The sequence below is a fragment of the Jaculus jaculus genome, chromosome 7 (genome assembly GCF_020740685.1).
Source record: "Jaculus jaculus isolate mJacJac1 chromosome 7, mJacJac1.mat.Y.cur, whole genome shotgun sequence".
NCBI classification, from domain to species: domain Eukaryota; kingdom Metazoa; phylum Chordata; class Mammalia; order Rodentia; family Dipodidae; genus Jaculus; species Jaculus jaculus.
The window spans coordinates 127,719,273-127,739,906 of NC_059108.1; the positions used below are offsets into that span (position 1 = coordinate 127,719,273).

The 20,634-nt window shown below is 46.3% G+C and overlaps 1 protein-coding gene across 2 annotated transcripts in view; it reads left to right on the forward strand.

Annotated features, from left to right (window-relative positions):
* Window positions 1-20,634, forward strand: part of Fbln5 (fibulin 5) — an 89,653-nt gene that overhangs the window by 58,069 nt on the left and 10,950 nt on the right. For both annotated transcript variants that reach the window (XM_004649334.2, XM_045155020.1), the window contains exons 6-9: window positions 1,064-1,180; window positions 4,673-4,792; window positions 9,125-9,247; window positions 17,171-17,297. In XM_004649334.2, the coding sequence (XP_004649391.1) occupies window positions 1,064-1,180; window positions 4,673-4,792; window positions 9,125-9,247; window positions 17,171-17,297 (487 nt within the window). The remainder of the gene's footprint in view (window positions 1-1,063; window positions 1,181-4,672; window positions 4,793-9,124; window positions 9,248-17,170; window positions 17,298-20,634) is intronic.

Sequence of the window (20,634 nt, forward strand, 5' to 3'; positions counted from 1 at the left end):
AGATAAGGGAGGATCACAAGACGGCGCACGTGACCGGATGAGGACTGAACAGTAGCTAAGGGTTTGGGATGGACTGGGGAGGTGGAGTTCATCCTGGCAGTGGAGAGTAGAAACTGGGCATAGGAACTGAGGCTCCAAGCTGGTTCCCCCTGGTTCCAGAGGAGCTGGGGTACCAGGGAGGGGACATGATGATTTCCTGGCACAGTGGGAATGAGAGAAAGATCAGTGATGGCTACAGTCAGATCCTAGCTGAGTCTAGATAGATGAGATCACTGTCCCCTCCTGCAGCTGGTGATTTCATTTGAGACACCCTGCCCTATGGGAGTGAATTGCCCCGCCCATTACCCCTTTCCCAAAGACATCAGGCTCCCCAGGGGTTGGTACAGGGGAAGTCATTGTATGCTGACAAGATCCACTCTGCACATCTCTGCTGCTGTCCTTGGGGAGGCCAGCAGTGGCGCAGAAGGAAGGTGTTTACCCAGAGGTTTATGTCTACTCGGGCAGGAGGACGAGAGCCAAGGTGCACATGAACATCTTCGTGTTACTGGGTTCACAGGTCTCACTGTAGCATTACCCATCCCTCGTGGCCCTGGCTCTTGTTCCCGACGGCAGGACATATTCTTTGTTAATGGAGTTGGCAGGCAGCCCACTGGAGTGTTCCTGTGGATCGTCTTACACGTTAAACTAACTTGTCTGTTTTCCTTGTAGTGAAAAAGATCATATAGACTTGTAGAGTTGAACCTTAATGCTACATAAATCTTAGTGTTGGATACATTCTGAGAAGACATCTTGAGCTATATTCTGCTCCAAGCAGAAATGTTTCCTATAGCTTTCAGGATAGGTTCAGGCGTTCATTGCAGAGATGGTTCAGGGGTGGAGGGCTTCCTGGAGGCGGAGTCCCATGATCCTAAGGGCATCACCAGCCTGGATACTCAGGCGTTGTCTTAGCATCAGCTCCCCTTCCTGTGTCTTTCCAGGTTGCCCAACGGAGGGCAACGACCCTGCGCTCACGATACCCTTAGGAAAGAGACCTGTCTTACCTTGCTTGTACTTCTATTTCTAGACATTGATGAATGTCGCTATGGTTACTGCCAGCAGCTCTGTGCAAATGTTCCTGGATCCTATTCCTGTACATGCAACCCTGGCTTTACCCTCAATGAGGATGGGAGATCTTGCCAAGGTATGTGACGTGCATGGTAACTTGGACGAGTTGTGAAACCCTAGATGCCGTCTTCAGAGCCTGACAATTTAAGTCTCTAAAACACCATCATTAAAGTGTATTCCCATGCCTCCTTATTGCCTACCCATCCTCACTGCTTATAGAAACCCGAGACCAGAACTGGTGACGTGAAACAGCTCAGAGAGTGCTGAGTATTGCATAGGGTCAAACCCTAGTTGTCCTTCATTTGGGCACTTACATGTTTGTGATCTGCCTGTCTTAGGGGGTTTTGTGTCTGCTAGCCAGGAGTGGCCTTGCAGAGGCCCAGAGAGGGAATGTTCAAGGTCCCTGATCCTTGATGAAGCACTAAACGAACACATGCACACTATACAGGTGTTTTGGGGGCCATTTCTAGATCTCACTAGTTTTCTCTGCCCTGTGCCAGGAAAGCCTACTGCTGCTGAGCACAGATTCAAGGGTTTTGCAGGGCCCGAGGAGGTGATTCAACAGATAAAGTGCTTGCCATGCAAGCATGAGAACCAGAATTTGGATCCCCAGCACCCATATAAATGCCAGGTGGATGTGGTCCCCACATATAAACCTTGTACTCAGGAGGCTGAGGCAGACACAGGCGATCCCCGGGAAAGCTGTCTAAATAGACGGGGCTCTGGGTTCAGATGAAAGACCTTGCCTCCGCAGAATAAGATGGGCAGCAATCAAAGAAGATGCCAACATCGACCTCTGACCTTCACACCCCCATGCACACACCCTGTGCCCACATACATGTGAGCACGAATCATGGAGTCACGATGTAGGTATCTTCCCAGGCTCCTCCACAGGAAGCAGAAGGAATCAAGTTGTACTTGTTTGGCTTTCGTGTGATCGCCCTCGGTGCTAAGTGAAAGAAGCAAGCTGCGTGCCTACCGTGGTTTCCGTCAGGAGGTTCTTCTGCTCAGGAAGTGAGCAGGGGCCTTAAGACCTGAGAAATCACAGTGTAAGTCATACTCTGGCCCCAGCCCCAGCAGCCAGTCCCTGGCAGTGGCCTGGTCCCTGGTGGGGGCAGCATTGGAGACACAGAATGAGGTCTTTGTTGGAGCCTGCCACCAGGTTGCACAGGGGCCCATTTCCTTGTCACACTATTGGCGTGAGTTGTGACCTGCAGGCTCCTGGCCAGCTAGTCGGAGGATATTATGTCCCTATTAGTTTAATCGTCATCTAAATCACTGGGTAAACAGGAAGGTATCAGCATTCAGGAGCTTGAGCCTAAGTTCTTAGTGAGGCTCTCCTCCAAAGCTGGTTCTGCTAATTCTTCCAAGCAGTCTCCCCCGACTCCTCTTGCCAGGAGCAGTCATTTTCTTCTGGGAACGGAGCTGGGCCAGGAGGTTGATGGAGCAGGGCCCTTGCTCCCCATTGGAGCAGGGAGTAGGCGCCTGGCACTTCTGCTGGCATGATAAGCTGCCTAGTGCAGACACCAACTTCCTGGTGCCAAGGCCGGGGTTGGAGGTGCCAGGCCAGGTTTTCCCTCGGAGGGTGGCATGGTGCACCCAGGCAGTACCTCCTGAGGGCCAGCCATACGTGGCAGAGCCAAAAGCCACGTGAGTCTGGCAGGCCTCTCGGAGATGGCTATGAGACACAGGTCAGCTAATACACCTAGTAGCGACAAGCCCAGCAGAGGGTCAAAAGCCATGGATGCAGCCCGCTGGCTTGGACACAGGCACCAGGCCGCTGGGATGTGACATCCGCGGGGCTGGAGAGCAGCACTCGGCTGCAACAGGCCTCATCAAGCTTTTGCAGTCCTCGCACCGCAGGCGGGAGAGCACTTAGCCTCCCCAGAGCACTATTGTGTCCGCTGGCTTCCCCAAGTCCTAACCATAACCTTGTGAGGCAAGTGCTCGTGGGCACTGCTTCACCATAGAGGTGAAGGGGGAATGCCAGGAGCCCCGAGGATCAGTTGGTGCTTTGCTCTCGGGATCCAGAGGTGCCTGGGGAAGGCTGGCCATGAGGGCCAAAGGGTGGAATCCTTCCTGTCCTGTTCTCAGATGCAGCTGTGAGCTGGGCATGGGGTGGGGGGTGAGGGTTGAACTCATTGCTTCCACACGGCAAACAGCAGACATCTGACCAGAAGCTAAGGACACGTCTGTCCGAACTGGTACGTGGTTTAGCACCATGAACATGTTCCTGCCCAGCTCCACCCCAGCCTGGCTGGAGAAATGCCAGTCCCCCCCCCATGGGCACCAGGGCAGACTAGTATATCTCACTGGACCTTCCCTACATGGCTGTTCACTTATTTATTTTTCCTTTGAGGGCTCCAAAGTCAGCAGGAAGCAGGCACTTTGTGGGCGTGGGATTAGCCCTCCCTTTTGAGCAAAGCCCTTCAAGCTGTCCACCATAAAGTCTTTTTTACGTTCGAAAACACTCAAAGATCTCTTCAGAGCCTTAGGAGGCTTAACTGGACTTAAAATTAGATAAGATACCCCTCAGTTGGAACCTCAGCCCTTGGCATATGGAGTATGGGACAGGGTGCTATCAAGGGGTCAGGTGATGCCAGTGTTAGGAGTGGCTCCTTCCCCCCTCATCCACCACCTTGATGGGCCAGGCAGAGTGAATAGTGTGTATTGAGGAAAGGCTCCTGTGTCATACTCTTTCCAATCAGACCCTTGTTAGCATAGCATCTCTCAATCTTCAAAAGCATTTAAATAGCTTTGTTGATATGAATGCAATTCATGTATAATGATGCATTGCTATAGTCATACAATTCCATTAAGGTTGTCACGATGAGTCTCCTATTGCTTTTTGTGCCCTTTGTGGCTCTCTCCTTAACCTGTTAGAATGGAATGGAGCATAGAGTGGTTCTGCAACAGATGTGTTGTAAGGATTGAGTGAATGCAAGACTCGATAATCACTGATTTGTACATAATAAATATATATTTTTTAAATGTTTGGCTGGGTGTGGTGGCATACACCTTTAATCCCAGCACTTGAGAGGCCAGGGTAGGAGAGTCACTGAGTTCAAGGTCAGCCTGAGACTACATAGTGAATTCCAGGTTAGCCTGGGCTAGAGCAATACCCTATCTCAAACAGAAAAAAAATTTTAAAGGTAAAAATTGTCATGATTATTTATGTATGTGAAACTTTGAAGTCAGTGAGGGTGAGAGATGAGAAAATTGAGGAAAACAAAACAAAACAAAACAGTTGCTGTCTGGAGATTCTGTGGGTGAGCCTGGGAGAGCAGACTTATTCTGTGGGAGAGCAGACTTCCTCGCAGGTGTATGCACATAAACACACAGATGACGTGTGGGATACTGTGTATCCTCTTCCTGACTTGCCACCCCAAAAGGGGCATGTGGATGGCACTTTGGAACCTGAGACCATGACCTTCAGGGTCCTGGGTGGAGATCTGTGGCACCTGGGTTCTTGGTGACAGTAGGTTTTATTGCTGGCTCATGTCTCTGTCTCAGTAGTGCATAAGTCCTCTTGTACAAAACACCAATGATGTGCCTTGGCTTTGTGCAGATGTGAACGAGTGTGAAACCGAGAACCCCTGCGTGCAAACCTGCGTCAACACCTATGGCTCATTCATCTGCCGTTGTGACCCAGGCTATGAACTGGAGGATGATGGCATTCGATGCAGCGGTAATGGGCTTGGTGCTGGCAGTTTCCACCTGTACTAGGGCCCTGGGAATAGGGAGATCAAGGGCTACGCTGCAGCTGTTTCCTGTCATTTTCTGGACACATATCTAGTTGGGGACATTTCCCAGTGTCACAGCCTCCCAACCACACAGGACAAAGCTGAGTCACTTCCTAAGAGGTGGGGTACAGCCTCACCTTCCTGGTCATCTGACCTCTAATACAAAGTTATTGGGGCCACTGTGTAGCTCTGAGATGGTCTGAGAGTTCTCACCTAACATCTGACTTAAGGTAACACAGATCACCTTCACAGAGAGCAGTGGGCCCAGGGATAACAGTGTCTCTCATTATGTTGGGGGACAATGAATCAATCATCTACATAAGTACAGATACTTTGGGAACTTTGAGAAACTATCAAGTAATTAATGCTCAGTTCTAGGTGTGCCCCACAGTGAGCAAACAGTAAGCAGCTCTTGAGACAGAGGAGGAAAGTTTGTTGATTGAATGAAATCTTACTGATTCATTGTGAGAACACCAATGTGGTGAACTAGTTGACTTCAAAAACATATTTTTATTTTAGAGAGTGAGAGAGATAGAGAGAGAACTGGCTTGCCAGGGCCTCAGCCACTGAAATTTAACATCAGATGCTCACACCACCTAGTGGACATGTGTGACCTTATGCTTGACTCATCTTTGTGCATCTGGCTAACAGGGGATCTGGAGAATTGAACATGGGTGCTTAGGCTTCAAAGGCAAGTGCCTTAACCACTTAGCAATCTCTCCCAGCCTTTTTTTTTTTTTTTTTTTTTTTTTACAAATTCTTATGAAGCCCAGAAATCTCTCATCCTGTGCCCATGCTAATTTGTTGTCTGCCTTGAAATTGTGTTATTAACCTCCTTTTATTCCCCCCCACCAGAAAGTTAGAATCTGGTTCCTAGTTAGAGCACTATTACTAAATTATTGACGTGAGACTAGGGAACACATCTGACTTGTATTTAGTCTGTGGCATTCTACACAGAGCCATGCATGATCCTCTCTCTTTGTCCCTTTTACATGTAGAGTTAATGTGAAACCTGTTCTGCCCTCTCAAAGTCATCAGCAGTTGTGAATTAGCCAAGGCCACATTAATGATGTTTCCTGTGCTTTTCCAAACAAGAAGGCTATCTATACTCTAGGATATGAAAATCCTCTTGTCTTACAGAACAGTTTCCTGACCCTGTATTGTGCTGTAACAGGAACCTACCTGGGCTGTGAGCTTCACTGGGGACCTGAGTATTCTAGGGACAGAGTCCCTGAAACAAATGAGTGCCTTTCCTCCAGGGCCAGGACTGTTAAAGCCACAACAGACAGCCACAGAGCCTTCGCCCGATGAAATATCAAACCCCAAGACACAGACATAAAATACCCTTAGGCTTGAAAAGCCTCTTTCTTCTTAGAATTCAATTCCTTCCATGGCATTCCTTAGGGAATCTGGGCCAAGGAACCAAGAGGTGTGGAAAGCTTTGTGGTAGGAGATGGGATTATTGCCTTTTCCAGAACTGCCTGCAAGCCCACAGGCACTCACTGACCCCCTGCAGAGGCTGTGAGAGCCAGAGGGAGCTGAGTGCGAACTCTGCCTTTGTTTGCTGCCTTCCTTGGCCAAGGCATTTGGGGAGCCTCAGTTTCCTCCTTATCAAACAGCCATCTATCTTCATGGAGTAGTCACAAGGAAGGGTCATTCCATTTGCACAGCCCACCCCATGGTCACTGGGTGCCATTTTCCCCAACTTTAGTGTGAGCACTGGCTGCTGTGGGCTTTGTTTTCTGGGCCTTCCTCAGACACTGGGATGCTGTCGTCTCGCTGTGCTTTCATAGCTGTGGTGGTCCCCGTGTGCAGCACCAGACCCTTCTCAGCCTTGTCCCTTATCTGTGTTCCTTGAGGGATTTGCTGAGCCCAGCTGATCCTGGAAGCCGAGGTGGAGTTTCACATGGAGGAATGAAAATGGTCTAATATATACTCCCTGCCAGAACCTCGGCTCCAATTTCAGCTGATCGGTGGAGGGTGGATCCTTAGCCCTTTGTGAAAAAGACATTCTGGGATGTCTGGAATTGCAGACCTAGAGATAACCAGAGTGAAGTCAGTTGGGGCCTCTCCCTCCCAGTGGGAGGTGGATGGTGTAGTTTTGTTTTTTTTTTTTTTTTTTGGTTTTTCGAGGTAGGGTCTCACTCTGGTCCAGGCTGACCTGGAATTAACTCTGTAGTTTCAGGGTGGCCTTGAACTCACGGCCATTCTCCTTCCTCTGCCTCCCGAGTGCTGGGATTAAAGGCATGCACCCACCATGCCCAGCGGATGGTGTAGTTTTTAGCCTCTCCATCTCCACTGGATCTAACTCTGCTAGGGCACTCCCCTCACACCTCAGGACTCCCAGATCCACCGACGTTTAGTTCTGAGCAGTCACTCTGGAGACATCAGTGCATCACATTACCAGTGTCGGATGGGGGTGCTGGGTGCGTCTAGATCCCTGCTTTCCTATTTGCGCATTTAGTATCTGTGAACTTGGTCTAGTTGCCCAAGCTCTGTAAGCCTCAGTTGTTCTTTCAGGAACTACGGACAGTTGGAACACCTCTTCCACTGGGTTAGGGTGGGAATTAACTAAGTCAAGTCATGTGAAACTTTTAAGGTGGTTCTTGACACATAGTGGGTCTCAGGCATTGACGCTGGTCACTACCACATCTACTAAAGGTGTGAATGGCACCTGTAGACTGCATGGAAACAAATGAGAAAACTTATAATGGGCGGGGCCCAGAGACCCCGCTTGCTCAGCAAAGCTGGTGAGGGAACACAGGAGGGAGGGGATACAGCAGGACCAGGTGTGACTGGAACGTACTGTGACTTTTCAAATCAGCATCCCCTCATCTGTAGCACAGGGACCACTGAGAGATGGGGTGAGGCTCCCTTCCCCCATGCAGGAGGCGCTAGGCACATGACGTGCAGATTCTCCAAACGTGGGGCTGTAACTTTCTTTGTGGCAACATCCCCGCTCGGTGATCCGAGCCACTAGTGGCCTGTGAGTTACAGAGTGATCCAAGGACATGTCACATGGGGAAACCAGTGAAAGCAAGTTTTCGGGAAACAACAAATGCAAGAAAAACATGTTTTCTTTGGCATGCCTTTTGAATGAGGCGCAAACGGGGGCTCTGTTGCCAAACGCTGTGTGTGATGAAGAGTTGACTTTTCTGGAAGGTCTGCTTTTGTGTTAGCTGCCAAAGTCTGAGCAGATTAGTGGTAACAGCTCGGGGATAGCGCCTCTTCCCCACAGCCCTCCTCTGCAGGCTCCTTCCAGACTAGCGTGAGGCCGCTGGGTTTCTCACGGAGCATCTCTGCAGATGGGCCACCAGAGGCCACAGGCCTGTCCACACCACACAGTCTCAGGTTTCTTTCTCAAGGGGGTTTTGGGATAGAATGAAGTTTTAACGTAACAAGTACCCCTTTCCTTTGGGGTGTGTGTCTCTTAGTTGGGATTATAGAAACAATATTGTTCAATGCAGGGTGGATACTACAAAGATTGTCAGTCAGAAGACAAGGGCCAGTGAATATTTGGCGGGGGGCAGGTCTTTGGGAGGAACTCTGCTGTTAGAACTCCAGTGTGCAAACAAATGGAGGGTAGATGATCACACATCCATGGCAAATGAGTCAGTATCAAATGGCGGAGGCAGCTAAGTAAGAGACCGAATGCAGGAAGCTTGAAGGTAAATCAGCTCCACACAGGAAGGTGTTTCCTAAGAATTAGAGCTATGTGAATATCAACAGTCAGCCTCAGGTAGCAAGCCACCCATCATCAGAAGTGTTCAAGAAGTGAATTAGGGGTGGGAGAGATGGCTCAGCAGTTAACGCACTTGCCTGTAAAGACTAAGGACCAGGGTTTGATTTATCTAGTACCCATGTAAAGCCAGATGCACAGTGGCACATGTGTCTGGAGTTTGTCTGCAGCGGCTAGAGGCCCTGGCATGCCCATTCTCTCCTCTTTCTCTAATAAATAAATAAAATATATATATATAAAAGAAGTGGATTAGCCGGGCGTGGTGGCGCACGCCTTTAATCCCAGCACTCGGGAGGCAGAGGTAGGAGGATCACTGTGAGTTCAAGGACACCCTGAGATTACGTAATGAATTCCAGGTCAGCCTGGGCTAGAGTGAGACCCTACCTAAAAAAAAAAAAAAAGTGGATTAACAATCTCATAGCATTAAAGCCACTGTATCTATTGGGAGAATGTGGGCGAGTGGTAGTAGATGACGGCTTAGCTCCCATTTCCAGGTGGCCCGTGGTAATGAAGAGTGGGTATGCCTTGTCACTCACAGATATGGATGAGTGCAGCTTCTCCGAGTTCCTCTGTCAACACGAGTGCGTGAACCAGCCAGGCTCATACTTCTGCTCCTGCCCCCCGGGCTATGTTCTGCTGGATGACAACCGAAGCTGCCAGGGTAAGACTGTCCCGAGGGGCCAAGTCAGGTGGTCGTCAGGATGCCTGCCCCTTGGGGAATCCTGTTGCTTCAGGGAGGTGGCAGGGGTGGTGAGGGCATGGGCACCTCACCTCGCTGAGTGACCCATCCTTTGGTCAGGATGTGGGGCCACTCGCACAACAAACCCTGAAGAGGTCGATGGCATCTTCTGAAGGCTGGTTTCTGCTTGCCTTGCGGGCAGATCTCTGTGGCCCCTCTGAGGATTGCTCCAGACCTAACCAAGGCTTCTTGTGGCCAGCCTCTGCTCAGGGACGAGTGTCCAGGCTCCCTTGTGTGGTGTGGAGGGTACTTGCTTAGCTTTGATTTTTTTTGTTTTGTTTTTCAAGGTAGGGTCTCACTCTGGCCCAAGCTGACCTGGAATTCACTATGTAGTCTCAGGGTGGCTTCAAACTCACAGAGACCTCCTACCTTAGCCTTCCAAGTGCTGGTATTAAAGCTGTGTGCTACCATGCCTGGCTCTATTTTTTTTTTTTTTTTTTTTTTTTTGAGGCAGTCTTACTCTAGCTCAGTTTGACCTGGAACTCTCTGTAGCCCAGGTTAGTCTTGAACCCATGGTGATCCTCATACCTCAGCCTCCCAAGTGCTAGGACTAAAGGAAGGTATCATCATGCTGGTCTTTGAAGTTATCTTAATACTTTTTTTTTTGAGGTAAGGTCTCAACTCTAGCCCAGGCTGACTGGGAATTCACTATCTAGTCTCAAGGTGGCCTTGAACTCATGGTGATCCTCCTAGCTCTGCCTCCCGAGTGCTGGGATTAAAGGCGTACACCACCACACCTGGCCTTAATACTATATTTTATCTAAGCAACAGATCCAAAATCTTATCCTTTTGACATACAACCAACATAAAAATCACTAATGAGATTCACAATTACAATTTTTTGTTTTTGGAGGTAGGGTCTCACTCTAGCCCAGGCTGACCTGGATATTCACTATGTAGTCTTAGGGTGGTCTTGAACTCACAGCAATCCTCCTACCTCTGCCTCCCAAGTGTTGGGATTAAAAGTGTGCATCACCATACCTGGCCAATTAATTTTTTTTTTTTTTTTTTTTTTTTTTTTTTTAAATTTTTATTAACATTTTCCATGATTATAAAATATATCCCATGGTAATTCCCTCCCTCCCCACCCCCACACTTTCCCGTTTGAAATTCCATTCTCAATCATATTACCTCCCCATTACAATCATTGTAATTACATATATACAATATCAACCTATTAAGTATCCTCTTCCCTTCCTTTCTCCACCCTTTATGTCTCCTTTTCAACTTACTGGCCTCTGCTACTAAGTATTTTCATTCTCACACAGAAGCCCAGTCATCTGTAGCTAGGATCCCCATATGAGGGAGAACATGTGGCGCTTGGCTTTCTGGGCCTGGGTTACCTGACTTAGTATAATACTTTCCAGGTCCATCCATTTTTCTGCAAATTTCATAACTTCATTTTTCTTTACCGCTGAGTAGAACTCCATTGTATAAATGTACCACATCTTCATTATCCACTCATCTGTTGAGGGACATCTAGGCTGGTTCCATTTCCCAGCTATTATAAATTGAGCAGCAATAAACATGGTTGAGCATGTACTTCTAAGGAAATGAGATGAGTCCTTTGGATATATGCCTAGGAGTGCTATAGCTGGGTCATATGGTAGATCAATCTCTAGCTGCTTTAGGAACCTCCACACTGTTTTCCACAATGGCTGGACCAGATTGCATTCCCACCAGCAGTGCAGAAGGGTTCCTTTTTTTCCACATCCCCGCCAACATTTATGATCATTTGTTTTCATGATGGTGGCCAATCTGACAGGAGTGAGATGGAATCTCAATGTAGTTTTAGTCTGCATTTCCCTGATGACTAGTGACGTAGAACATTTTTTTAGGTGCTTATATGCCATTCGTATTTCTTCCTTTGAGAACTCTCTATTTAGCTCCTTAGCCCATTTTTTGATTGGCCTGTTTGATTCCTTATTAGTTAACTTTTTGAGTTCTTTGTATATCCTAGATATTAATCCTTTATCAGATATATAGCTGGCGAAGATTTTTTCCCATTCTGTAGGTTGCCTCTTTGCTTTTTTCACTGTGTTCTTTGCGGTGCAAAATCTTTGTAATTTCATTAGGTCCCAGTGGTTAATCTGTGGTTTTATTGCCTGAGCAATTGGGGTTGTATTTAGAAAGTCTTTGCCAAGACCAATATGTTGGAGGGTTTCCCCTACTTTTTCCTCTAGCAGTTTCAAAGTTTCCGGTCTGATGTTAAGGTCTTTAATCCATTTGGACTTAATTCTTGTGCATGGCGAGAGAGAAGAATCTATTTTCATCCTTCTGCAGATATTTATCCAGTTTTCAAAACACCATTTGCTGAAGAGGCTGTCTCTTCTCCATTGAGTATTTTTGGCATTTTTATCGAATATCAGGTGGCTATAGCTACTTGGGCTTACATCTGGGTCCTCTATTCTGTTCCACTGATCTACATGTCTGTTTTTGTGCCAGTACCATGCTGTTTTTGTTACTATGGCTCTGTAGTATAGGTTAAAATCAGGTATGGTAATACCACCAGCCTCTTTTTTGTTGCTCAGTATTATTTTAGATATTCGAGGTTTTTTATGATTCCAAATGAATTTTTGGATTGTTTTTTCTATTTCCATGAAGAAAGCCTTTGGAATTTTGATAGGGATTGCATTAAATGTGTAGATTGCTTTAGGTAAGATTGCCATTTTCACGATATTGATTCTTCCAAGCCAGGAACAAGGGATGTTTCTCCACTTTCTAGTGTCTTCTGCAATTTCTCGCTTGAGTGTCTTAAAGTTCTCATTGTATAGATTCTTTACTTCCTTAGTTAGGTTTATTCCAAGGTATTTTATTTTTTTTGATGCAATTGTGAATGGGAGTGATTCTCTGATTTCATCCTCTGTGTGTTTGTTGTTAGCATATACGAAGGCTACTGATTTCTGTGTATTTATTTTGTATCCTGCTACATTGCTGTAGGTTTTGATTAGCTCTAACAGCTTGCTAGTAGAGTCTTTAGGGTCCTTTATGTATAGAATCATGTCATCTGCAAATAGTGATAACTTGATTTCTTCCTTTCCAATTTGTATCCCTTTTATGTGTGTCTCTTGCCTTATTGCTATGGCTAAGACTTCCAAAACTATATTAAATAGAAGTGGAGACAGTGGACACCCTTGTCTTGTTCCTGATTTTAGTGGAAAAGCTTCCAGTTTTTCCCCATTTAGTAATATGTTGGCTGTAGGCTTGTCATAAATAGCCTTTATTATATTGAGATATGTTCCTTCTATTCCCAGTCTCTGTAGGACTTTTATCATGAAGGGATGTTGGATTTTGTCAAATGCTTTCTCTGCATCTAATGAGATGATCATGTGGTTTTTGTCCTTCAACCCATTTATGTAATGTATTACATTTATAGATTTGCGTATGTTGAACCATCCCTGCATCTCTGGGATAAAGCCTACTTGGTCAGGGTGAATGATCTTTTTGATATACTCTTGTATTCTGTTTGCCAATATTTTGTTGAGAATTTTTGCATCTATGTTCATGAGGGAGATTGGTCTGTAATTTTCTTTTTTTGTTCTATCTTTGCTTGGTTTTGGTATCAGGGTGATGCTGGCCTCATAGAAGGAGTTTGGTAGGATTCCTTCTTTTTCTATTTCCTGGAAAAGCTTAAGAAGCAATGGTGTTAGCTCTTCCTTAAAAGTCTGGTAAAATTCAGCAGTGAATCCATCCGGGCCTGGGCTTTTTTTAGTTGGGAGATTATTGATAACTGCTCGGATCTCCATGTTTGTTATAGGTCTATTTAAGTGATTAATCTCATTTTGATTTAATTTAGGTAGGTCATATAGATCAAGGAAATCATCCATTTCTTTCAGATTTTCATACTTTGTGGAGTATATGCTTTTATAGTATGTCCCTATAATTTTTTGAATTTCTCTGGAATCTGTTGTGATGTTACCTTGTTCATCTCTGATTTTATTAATTTGTGTCTCTTCTCTCTTTCTTTTGGTCAGATTTGCTAAGGGTTTATCAATCTTGTTTATCCTTTCAAAGAACCAACTCTTTGTTTCATTAATTCTTTGGATTGTTCTTTTTGTTTCTATTTCATTAATTTCTGCCCTAATCTTTATTATTTCTTCCCGTCTACTACTTTTTGGTTTGCCTTGTTCTTCTTTTTCCAAGGCTTTAAGGCGAAGCATTAGGTCGTTTACTTGCGACCTTTCTAATTTCTTAATATAGGCACTTAAGGCTATAAATTTACCTCTTAGAACTGCCTTCATTGTGTCCCAGAGATTTTGGTATGTTGTGTTCTCATTATCATTTGACTCTATAAATTTTTTGATTTCCTTTTTGATTTCTTCATTGACCCACTCATCATTTAGTAGTGTATTGTTTAGCTTCCATGATTTTGTGTATGCTCTGTAGCCTTTCTTGCTACTGATTTGTAGTTTAATTCCATTGTGGTCAGATAGAATGCAAGGAATTATTTCAATTTTCCTGAATTTGTTAAGATTTGCTTTGTGTCCTAATATATGGTCTATTTTAGAGAATGTTCCATGTGCTGCTGAAAAGAATGTATATTCTGCAGCCTTTGGATGAAATGTCCTGTATATATCTGTTAGGTCCATATCTTCTATGACCTCATTTAGTCCAGATGCCTCTCTGTTTATTCTTTCCCTGGATGACCTGTCAATTGATGAGAGTGGGGTGTTAAAGTCACCCACCACCACCGTGTTTGGTGTTATCTGTGACCTTAGTTCTAATAGTGTTTGTTTGACGAATTTGGGAGCCCCCATGTTAGGTGCATATATGTTTAGGATTGTAATGTCCTCCTGTTGTAGTGTGCCCTTAATCAATATAAAGTGACCTTCCTTATCTTTTTTGACTAACTTCGGACTAAAGTCCACCCTGTCTGATATTAGGATAGCAACCCCTGCTTGTTTTCTAGGCCCATTTGCTTGAAACACCGTCTTCCAACCTTTCACCCTAAGATAATGTCTATCCTTTGTAGAAAGGTGAGTTTCTTGAAGACAACAAATTGTAGGATCCTGCTTTTTAACCCAGTCTGCAAATCTATGTCTTTTCGTTGGGGCATTGAGACCGTTGATATTAAGAGATATTATTGAAAGGTGTGTATTTATGTTTGCCATTTGTGTGTGTGTGTGTGTGTTACTTGTTCTACCTGTGCTCTCTTCTGTTAACTGGTATTTGAGTATGGCTGGTTTTTTCTAGGTTCCTTATATGTGTGCTTTTCCTTTTGTTCAGCATGGAGGATTCTATCAAGTATTTTCTGTAGAGCTGGTTTTGTCTTCAGATATTCCTTTAACCTGCTTTTGTCATGGAATGTCTTTATTTCTCCATCTATTTGGATGGATAACTTTGCAGGATAAAGTAACCTTGGTTGACAGTTGTTATCTTTCAGAACTTGGAATATATCACTCCAGGCCCTTCTGGCTTTAAAAGTTTGTGTTGAATAATCTGCTGTAATCCTGATGGGCTTGCTTTTGTAGGTAACTTGATTTTTCTCTCTAACTGCTTTCAATATTTTTTCTTTGGTTTGTGTGTTTGGAAGTTTGAGTATAATGTGGCGAGGAGAGTTTCTTTCTGGGTTTTGTCTGGCTGGGGTTCTAAAGGCTTCCTGTATCTGTATTGGCACCTCTTTCCCAATTTGGGGAAAATTTTCCTCTATGATTTTGTTGAAGATGCCTACTATGCCTCTGGAGTGGAATTCTTCTCCTTCTACTATGCCCTGAATTCTTATATTGGATCTTTTCATAGTGTCCCGAATATCTTGAAATTCCCACTCATACTTTTCTATAAGTTTGTCTTTCTCTTTGTTGGACTGCATTAGGTCTGCCACCTGATCTTCTAGCTTAGATATTCTGTCTTCTCCCTCATCCATCCTACTGGTGAGATTTTCTACAGAGTTTTTTATTTCATTAACTGTGTTCTTCATTGCTAGTAATTCTGACTGGTTTTTCTTTATTATTTCTATTTCTCTATTTATGTCTTGTATTGCCTTCTTTATTTCATTAAATTGGTGTCCTGCCTCTTCTTTGATTCCTTTGATTTCCTCTTTGATTTCTTCTTTGATTTCTTCTTTGATTGTTTTCATGTGTTCTTTGACCTCTTTGAACATATTTATAATTATTCTTTTGAACTCTTTCTCAGGCATTTCCTCTAACTCTTTCTCACTGGAGGACATTTCTGATGCATTAATACTTTTAGGTGGATTTATATCGTCTTGCTTTTTAGTGTTTCTTGTGTTATAATGTATATATTTTTGCATCTTGGATTAAGTTAATGCTTGGATTTTCTAGCTAGCTGTGTATTCTTAGCTGTATCAATTGATTTGGTGTAATATATTTTCAGGGTAGGACCTTAAGGTATTAGGTGTGGCTCTTAAGACTTTCAGAGTATCTACAAAGATGTTCTTAGGGGTTGAGTTTCCCTGCTATAGGAGTATTCAAGCAGGCTGAGTGGAATAATATACTGGTAGATTCTAAAATTTAGCTAGACACTGTACCCATTCCATCAAAAACAGCCCCGAGTATGTATGCAAGAGTAGTTATTATAATGACCAGATCCTCTATCAACAAAGAGGTTTAGATTTCTGGTCTGTTGAGGTATCCAAGTCAGCTTGTGACCAAGTGAGACCCTTCCCTGGTGCAATCCCAGTTACCTTGGGTGATTGTGGTCTCAGTCAAGTTGCTGCCTGGGTCGTCGGGCTGCTGTTCTGATTTCTGGAGCTGGGCACTTGCTTTTCCTACGGGGCAAACTGAGCTGCTGCCGCCGCCTCTGCAGCTGTTGTATGCGCCACCCCCGGAGCCCCCACCGCTGCTGAAGCTGCCGTTGCCGTGTCCCCGAAGCCGCTGCTGCGGGATATGTCACCGCTGCCGCTCCTGGGTCCGCTGCTGCTGGGGCCACTGGTACCGGTGCTGGAGCCGCTGAAGTTGCTGCCAAATTCTGCTCCTGCTTGGGTCCCGCCGTCAGCCCAAGTTGGCGTGGCCGGGTCCCGGGCCGCTGCTGTGTTCGCTGGAGCTGGGTTCAGGCGGCAGGGGAGGGGAGGGAGCCGCGCTGTTCTGGTTGTATCGTTTCTCCACGTGTGCTTTTACCTCGCGGTCTGCTCCTCCCTCCGTTGCTCGCTGCCGCTCTCCCCTCACGTTTCCCGAGTTGCGGAGAGCGCGGTGTGAGGGGAAAATCCCGCACCTGGCTTGTCCTGCGGCTCGAGCCGAGAGACCGGCGGTTTTTCTGCCGCTCCGCGGTTGCGGCGGGTAGCCGAGTGGCCCGGAGCCGCTGTTCCCGCCTGTGCAGGCTCTGGATGCTCTGGAACTCTTCTACTTCTCCGCTGCCGCCTCAACTTCCTATACACCTCACTTTTTAGTAAAAGTGTGTATTTTGCTGAGTTTTTTTTGGTCTTCCCCCCCCCAGGCTGTTTTGGCGTGGTACCTACGCCGCCATCTTAACCGGAAGTCGCCCAATTAATTTTTTAAAAATAGTATTTCTTAGAGAGAATGGACACACCAGGGCCTTCTGCCACTGCAAATGAACCCCATACACATGCACCATTTTGTACATCTGGCTTTATGTGGTTCTGGATTGAACCTGGGCCATCAGGCTTTGAAAGCAAGCACCTTTAACTGCTGAATCATCTTTCCACCTCAAGATATATATATATGGTACTAAGTCCTAGAGCTCTGGAGTGCATTCCTATTTTGGCACATCTCAATTTTCATTACTCACATTTTGAATGCTCAGTAAGTAACCATGTGGGGCCAGTGACTGGCCATATTGGATCATGAGACCCAGATGGAACCCACTCCCATGCTACCCACCCCCCAGCCCAGGGTCATTACCATGCTTCTTGTCTACTCCTCATTTCAGATATCAATGAGTGTGAACATCGAAATCATACATGCACCCTGCTGCAGACGTGCTACAACTTGCAAGGGAGCTTCAAATGCCTTGACCCCATCCGCTGCGAGGAGCCGTATCTGCTGATTAGTGATAAGTAAGTCAAGGCTATCCCTTGGGGAATGGAGACACGGATTGGGGTGTGGGGGGGGTTACTGGGTCAGGAGGCTGATAGTGTTATGTAAAAGATCATCCTGGCCTGGGACTCAAGACACGTGGCCAGCTCCCTGCTCTATATGTGAGCGTCCATGCCTACAACACCCTTCTCTGTGGCTTCTCCACTCATGCCAGTTAGGAACATCCTGCAAAAGCTAACCAAACGGGGACGGGATTCCTGAGCCTGTTTCCACCATTAGTGGAGCCTTTTAGACAAGCTCGCAGAAGAAATGAAAGTCTTTCGATCCTGGGATTGCTGTGTGAGGGGTGAGATGCTAGAGAATTCTCTAGAGAGTTCTCACTGTTCAAGAGTCACTAGGTTGCCCAAGTGCAGTTTCTGATGTCACAATGATCAACGGTCTACTAACTTAGCAGGTGGCAAATAGCGTGGAGGTGACTGCAAGGGGACACGTCCTCCAGCCCTGGCATCCTACAAGCTCCCTCTGCCTTCTCCGTTCGCTCCCACTGGGTCGTCTCACTTGCTCAGTCTGCACGCACGGCACATAGGCACACAACACATGCGTGTGCTTGGACGTCCGCCCTCCTCTCCTCAGTCAGCCGCGCAGACTGCCCCCCCCACCCCAGCAATTGCCAGCCCTCCCTCCCACTGGAGGAAGAGGTTAGCCATGCCCACCCTGCTCTTCTCCGGAAGAGGACTCGTGGTTTGCCATTGTGGTTCCGGCTGGGACCAAGCCAGAGCAGGGTTTTACTACCAATTGTTCCTAAGAGCGGCACTTTCAAGCAATTCTATTTTTCTTAAAATATTTTTATCCATTTGTGTGAAAGAAAGAAAGAAAGAGGAAGAAAACGGGCATGTTGGTGCTTCTTGCAGCTACAGACACCTGTGTCGCTTCATGCATCTAGCTTTATGCGAGTACTCAGGAATTGAGCCCAGGCCGGTAGGCTTTGTGAATGAATGCCTTCAACCACGGAGCCATCTCCCCAGCCTCCCGAGCAATTCTTTTTTTCATCATTGTTTTCTAAGACATTTTATTCATTTATTTAGTTGAGAAAGAGGCAGAGAGAGGGAAAGAGGCAGATAGCGAATGGGCATGCCAGGGCTTCCAGCCACTGCAAATGAACTCCAGACACACGCGCCGCCTTGAGCTTATGTGGATACTAGGGAATCAAACCTAGGTCCTTAGGCTTTGCAGGCAAGCGTCTTAACTGCTAAGCGATCTCTCCAGCCCCAAAGTGATTTTTGTTTTTCAAGGTAGAGTCTTACTGTAGCCCAGGCTGACCTGGGATTCACTATGTAGTCTCAGGGTGATCCTCCTACCTCTGCTTCCTGAGTGCTGGGATTAAAGGTGTGCACTACCACACTCGGCTCCAAAGCAATTCTTTAGAACATGGATCGTCCTGCTTCCTACTTCTGATCCAAGGTGTCTTTATAGCAAAGCATCGGCTGGTCTCACTAGCTTCCATCCTGCTTCTCTCTGGGCTTCCCTGGGGCCGGGCACTGATCCCATTCAACTAGCAGCCCCGAGCTGGTGTCAGCAGTAGAGCCTCAGCCCTGGCACTAGAAAAGCTCGATGACTCCTTCCCTTTAGATCCCATGGCAGCGAGAGGGCTGCATCCTTCCAGCTCAGGTGTCCTATGCTCACACTTGATGCACACCCAGTGTGTCCTGACCCCCTGCTGCTGCGCATACACTTCCTGCCAGATGGAAGTCATTTCTTCCATCTCTGCGTGGCCAGATCCACCCCATCTTTCAAGATCTCTGCTCAGTGCTCCTCTCCCAGCTGCTCGTGATCCTTCTCAGCTGGGAACCATCACTCCCCTCCTCCAAATTTCTTTTAGGAAGCAATGACTTTCCTATCTGACACGGGATGTTTCATGTGGCCATTTTGGTGCCAGGGACATTTTGAGTCCGCTGTTTTGATGCAGCCTTTGCCAAATGGATCTTTGACCATTCTTTGTATACTTCTGCTTGTTAACTGTTGGCAGCATTCCTGTTGTGTGCTAGGTGTTGTGGAGTTTCCTCTTGTAGAACTTTGAGAGAGACATTATGTCGGTTGGCACATATGTGAATGTAGAATCACAGACTGGGAAAGAAGTTTATGAAAAAGTGTAGGTTGGACCTGGTCTAGACCCAGGAGTCCAAGGACCCGCTAAGGAAAGATCTCTGGGCCGGGCAGGGGAAGTGAGTTGGTGTTCAGTATACTTGGAGTGGAAGGAGCAAAGGGGGCAGCATGTGCAAAGCTGTAAGGCACATGTGACCCACACGGCATGGAAGCAGCTGGGTGGCTATAGCCTACTGAGTAAGGAGGGCAGTGGGTAGAGATGCTGACAGAGGCCAGACCCAGCAGGATTACAGAGGCTGGAAATGGTGCTTAGGTTTCACTGACATTTTAATGAGTAACCATGGAGGGGTCTTGAGCATCCTGGCCTGTTAGGAGGGTATTGTAGAAGGCCCAGGTAAGAAAAGATGATGGTCTGGATAACCATATGGCAATGACAGGGAGTGTGAAGAGGAGGAATTCAAGTTAAAAATCTATCAGCAGGCTGGAGAGATGGTTTAGTGGTTAAGGTACTTGCCTGCAAAACCTAAGGACCTAAGTTCAATCTCTTTCCAGGTCCCATGTAAGCCAGACATACAAAGGTGAGGCAAGTGCAAGATTGTGCATGCCCACTAGGAGGTGCAAGTGTCTGGAATTTGATTTCAGTGGCTGAGGCCCTAGCACACCAATTCTCTCCCCTTACTCTCTCTAAAATAAAAAATAAAATAAAATAAAATCAGCAGTGGAACTTTTTTTTTTTAATTTTTTATTTATTTATTTGAGAGCGACAGACACAGAGAGAAAGACAGATAGAGGGAGAGAGAGAATGGGCGCGCCAGGGCTTTCAGCCTCTGCAAACGAACTCCAGATGCGTGTGCCCCCTTGTGCATCTGGCTTAACGTGGGACCTGGGGAACCGAGCCTCAAACCGGGGTCCTTAGGCTTCACAGGCAAGCGCTTAACCACTAAGCCATCTCTCCAGCCCTGGAACTTTTTTTTAATTGAAGCTTTTAAAAAATATTTATTTGCAAGGAGAAAGAGAATGGGAATGCTAGGGCCTCTTGCTGCTGCAAATGTATTCACTACTTTGTGCATCTGGCTTTACATGCGTTCTGGTGAATTGAACCTGGACCGGCAGGCTTTGCAAGCAAGTGCCTTTAACCGCAGAGCCATATCCCCAGCAAAACTGACAGTTTTTGTAGAGAGATTGGAAGCTAGGGGAAAATGACAAAAAACCAACAGTGATCCCTTACTTCTAGCACCAAGACTCATGTAAACT